This window comes from Cryptomeria japonica, chromosome 1, assembly GCF_030272615.1.
Source record: "Cryptomeria japonica chromosome 1, Sugi_1.0, whole genome shotgun sequence".
NCBI lineage: Eukaryota > Viridiplantae > Streptophyta > Pinopsida > Cupressales > Cupressaceae > Cryptomeria > Cryptomeria japonica.
The window spans coordinates 393,412,394-393,417,254 of NC_081405.1; the positions used below are offsets into that span (position 1 = coordinate 393,412,394).

General features: G+C 39.9%; 1 protein-coding gene across 1 annotated transcript; it reads left to right on the forward strand.

Moving 5' to 3' along the window:
* Positions 1-2,939: 2,939 nt before the first annotated feature.
* Positions 2,940-3,968, forward strand: LOC131066465 (uncharacterized). Its single transcript, XM_058001226.2, has 2 exons — positions 2,940-3,279; positions 3,370-3,968. Exons 1-2 carry the CDS (start codon positions 2,940-2,942, stop codon positions 3,966-3,968), a joined length of 939 nt encoding a protein of 312 aa, XP_057857209.2.
* The last annotated feature ends 893 nt before the right edge of the window (positions 3,969-4,861 follow it).

Genomic DNA, 4,861 nt, shown 5'->3' on the forward strand with positions numbered 1-4,861 from the left:
TCACCCAATAGGGTGCTGAAATGCTTGAGAGCTTCCTTGCTAATGTCGCAGTCCTTTGTTAGGATGCCTTTATTGCAATTTAGTTTGGATATTCTGTTGGCTGCCCTATGCTTAAGAGCAGTTAAGTGAAAGAAGCGGGTATTTTTATCACCTTCCTTCAGGAACAAGGCTCTGGATCTTTGTCTCTAGAAAGTCTCTTCATTAGAAATGATGGAGTGGTATTTAGATAAAAGATCATTTTCAGCCATCCTAAGATCTTCGGTCAACCCCACCTCTTGGATTCTATCCTGAACATACTTTATTTCAGCTTTGACTTGAATTTTGTTCTTGAATATGTCCCCAAAAATCTCTTTGTTCCAGGTTTTAATTTTGGCTTTTCTAAAAAGAGCCTTACCCTCCACTTTAGAGTTCCACCATTCAGCAATGCAAGCTTCCAGAGAAGGATGGGAGAGCCAAGCTTTTTCAAATCTGAAAGGGAAGTTTCTCTTTGCCAAAAAAGAGTTGGCAGTAAAGGAGATTGGGTAATGGTCTGAACCAATTTTGATAACAGAAGCAAGGGAACAATTATACTTAGAAAGCCAGTCAGGAGAGATTAAAGATCTATCAAGTTTGACTTGAATCAGATCAGCTCCGGTTCTTCTATTGGTCCAGGTGAAATTGATGCCCTGGAGATCCACATCAATGAGAGCTTGGTCATTAATGAAGTCCATGAGGTCTTGTTTCACATCAAGTTGTAAAGGGATACCTCCCATCTTCTCTTCATCTTTGAGCGGGGTATTGAAGTCTCCCATAATAATCCAGCTTTGATCAGCAAACTGGAGTCTATCAGCTGCAAGGTTTTCCCAATATTTAGCTCTCTCGGATTTGGTATTAGGTGCATAGACATTAGATAACACCCAAACAAAGTTGTCCTTAATATGCTCAAGCTGAATAGAGATCCTATTAGAAGCAGAGATGTTTTCCTTTCCAGTAATGGTTTTTGGTTCCAAAAAATTGTAGTTCCTCCAGAAGCTCCCTACGAGTTCGATCCTATGACTCCATTTTCTTTGAAAATTCTAATCTTTTCAACTTTTTCTTTAGACATCTTGGTTTCCTGAACAAGGACCACATCCGGTTTATGATCTCTGATGATGTTCCGTAACACATCCTGCTTATGAGGGGTGTTCAACCCTCTGATATTTCAGGATATTATCTTCATACTTTAACTGGGGATAGGGCTGACTTAATGGAACACTGTGTTCCATTAGCATGATTCTTCCAGCTTTCCTGTTCCCTTTGATGTTTTAGGGATGGCCTTCCCCGCTTTTTGTTCTGACTTCCAACATCTGCCTTTTTCTTGATCTTGCTTCTAGTTGAGATTCCTCCATTGAATTCCTCCTTGTTCAATTTTCCTTCTCTCGATCCGAATATCTAGAGATTCCCATCTAGCAAATCCACACTTTGAGAAGGGGTTTTACAGAGGAGAGACTTTGGGCTTCCATTGGTTAAAATCAGTAAAGGCTCAGTATCAGAAGGGTCTTGAGCTTCATTAAAGTTTTCCTCAACCGGTTTTGAGAGTGAAAAGGCTGGAATGGTCTCTTCCTTCTCGTGACTCACTAATCCAGCCTCCTGGTCCGGAATGGATTCTTCCTTCTCCTGACTAACAGATCCAGTCTCCTGGTCCTCTGGGTTTTTTTTTATTGTTCAACTCAATTCCTTGCTCTACTTCTTTAGAGCTCCGTGGTTGGTCATTAGAGCAAACACAATCTTGTTGGTCATTACTACTACTCCCATTCCTCTTGGCTTCATTCATAAGATCCGTTATATCCTTATTTTTGTTACACTCAGTTGTTGATGAGTCTCCTTTTTTATTTATCATTTTCTAGGTCTTTTTGTTGTTGTTGCTATCAATCTTGTTTTCCTTGTTTTTCTTGAGTGGACATGATTTAGCCCAATGCCCCAATTTTTTGCAATGGAAACAAGCAAACGGTAGAGATTCATATTCAATAGCTTGGGACCATTTTCCAAGTTTAGAAATAATGTCTATGGATTGAGGCATATCTGTCATTTGATTAACATTTACACAGATGCGAGCAAAGACTAACCTTGATTTAGCCACCGTCATCGGGTCGATCGACAAGAGTTCTCCAAAGGATTTTGCAATGCCCTTGAAAACTTCCTCATTCCAGTGTTCCAACGGAAGACCTGGGAGGCACGTCTAGACTGGTGCAGAAACAAAGAAGGATTCGTCGAGGATGAGATTCGGGGCCCATTTCTGAAGAGTCAGGGATGACTTGCCAAACATCCAAGGGCCTTTGTAGAGAGCTTTATTCATGTCTTCTTCAAAGTTGAAAGCGAAGGTAAAAAACCCTCTAGGCAGCGCTGCCACTTTCACTTGTCCTTTAACAAGCCATTTTCTCCTTATGAAATTCCTAACATCATCAATGTTAGGCCTAAAGCCAGAGAATCGTCCTACTAATGTCATAGAAAGGCCATCAACAGTCATATCAACCACTTTGTCTGGAGCAAAAATAGCAAACTGTCCAGAGGCGGGGTCTGAAATGTTTGTTACTTCCAGGAGTCCAGATTTAACCAGCGGCTTCACTCCAAAGAGCGAAGATGATTTTTTTCCTTTACCTCTGTCATGTGGGTCCCTGGGGTTTGAATCTTTGTCCTCTCCCGGTTTTTCTTTTTCCTTGTCCTCTTCTGACCCTTGAGGTGCCTGACCCCCTATCTGATTGCCAGTTCTGATCCTAGAAAAACTGCAATCTCCAAGAAATCCGCTGTTCCCAGGGATTCCGCCATTTCCCAATTTAAAATATGGGATTCCTGCTTCTTTTCGCTCTACACTCACTCCCATTCCTCATACAATAACCCAAAACTAAACTAAGTTAAGTTGCCAAGGTGCTGATCTGTTGTTTTCCAAATGGAAGCCTTGGAATTTTTGTGTATCCCCCTCGATGGGAGATTCTGGGGGTTTGGCCTTCCTTTGGAAGGATATGACTATTGATTTGAAATTGGTTGCTTCTTCTCCTTGCTGGATGTTGGCTTTGGTTAGAAGTTGTGTTTTGAATATTAAACAGTTGTTTAATGTTTATGGTCCAATGTCAATTGGCGATAAGAAAGCTCTTTGGGATTCCTTATCCCTCACTCTTTCCCCTCTTCATGGTCAGTTTGTGGTTTTTGGAGGAGAATTTAATGCCATCTCCTCTGATGATGAGAAGTGTGGGGGAATTCTTCCTAATAAACGTATCTTGGAGGATTTCTCTGCTTTCATTTTAAATAATGATCTGGTGGAATGTAAAACTTTGAATGGGCCATTTACTTAGACAAATAGGAGGAAGGATTTCTCACAGATTGCTGAGAGACTTGATCATTTTCTGGTGTCAGACAATTGGATCTCCTCTAATGTGGATGTGGTTGCCTCGGTCTTGCCTTATGCTGGCTCAGATTATTTTCCAGTTGTGTTATCCATCTTTGATGACAAAGCCCCTGGTCATTCTTCTTTTAAGTTTGAACCTATGTGGTTTTGTAATCCTTCTTTTTTTTTGCTCTTACAATCCTGGTGGTCTATGGCTCCTTATGTTCAAGGTACTAGGATGTTTCGGTTTGCTAAAAAACTCTCTTATCTTAAGCTAGAAATCGAGAAATGGAATGTTTTGCATTTTAAAAATATTTTTTCTGAGAAAGCTAAGATTCAGGAAGAACTTGAAGCTCTTAATGATAGGGTTATGATTGGTGGCATGGATTCTACTACTTTTCAGAAGCATAAGTCTTTGAATTCTCAGTTAGAAGAGATCCTCTCCAGAGAAGAAATCTACTGGCAACAAAAATATAGAGATTTATGGTTGAGTGATGGGGATCAAAATACCAAATTCTTCCACACTTCAACCAAGTTGAAATGCCAACGTTGTAGGATCTCTTGTATTCAGAACTCTGATGGGGTTGTATTCATTGAAGAATCGGAGATTGTTACTGAGGGTGTCTAGTTTTTTAAGTCTTTGCTTTTAGAAGAGTTATCTGTCTCTAATGATATTTTTGCCTCTTCCATTCCTAAGCTTATAACTGATGAGGATAATGTAATGCTCATGGCTCCTTTTTCCATTCAAGAAGTCAAAGATGTTTTCTTCTTAATGTCACCGGATAAGGCTCCTGGTCCTGATGGTTTTACTGCTCTCTTCTTTCAAAAATGCTAGTCTTTTCTTGGGGAGGATCTTCGTTTGGTTTTAGAAGAAGCTAGATGTAATAGGACTATGTTAAGAGAGCTTAACTCAACTTTAATTGCTCTTATTCTGAAATGTGAGAATCCTAAGTCTTTTGTGGATTTTCACCCAATTGCGTTATGCAACACCTTATTTAAAATTATTACTAAGGCTATTTCATTAAGGCTTGCTAATCTCATTCCTAAAATCATCTCGGGTGAGCAGTGTAGTACCCCTGCCCTAATCAATTTTTAATCTCAGTTTTATCTTAGCTAGTTTATCATAAAATAATGATTATAGTCAGATGTATTGATTTAGTGCATATCTGTTAATGTGTTTTTGCACTAGTTGTATGCAAGTTGTTTAGTGTTCCTATTTCGTGGTATTAAAATCGGGCTAAGGCTTTCATTAAGTTTATATATGTATGCATGTATGACTCTTGGTTGCAGGAGATTTCAGGTACCACACCGCATGAGTACGAGGTTTGTCTTCGCCTGGATTTGCAGGTTTGAGAGTACCTCTTTAATCCTTAGAGTTGGATTAGGTGGTCGTAAGACCCTAGTTGACCATAGTTGTGCTCAAGTAAGCATCGCCTGTCATCGTCGGTATTCCCTTTTTGTTTGGGTTTGCGAGTCGTCTGTCTGGTTGACCTTCTTGGTTTGCGTGCTTGGTGTGTATGG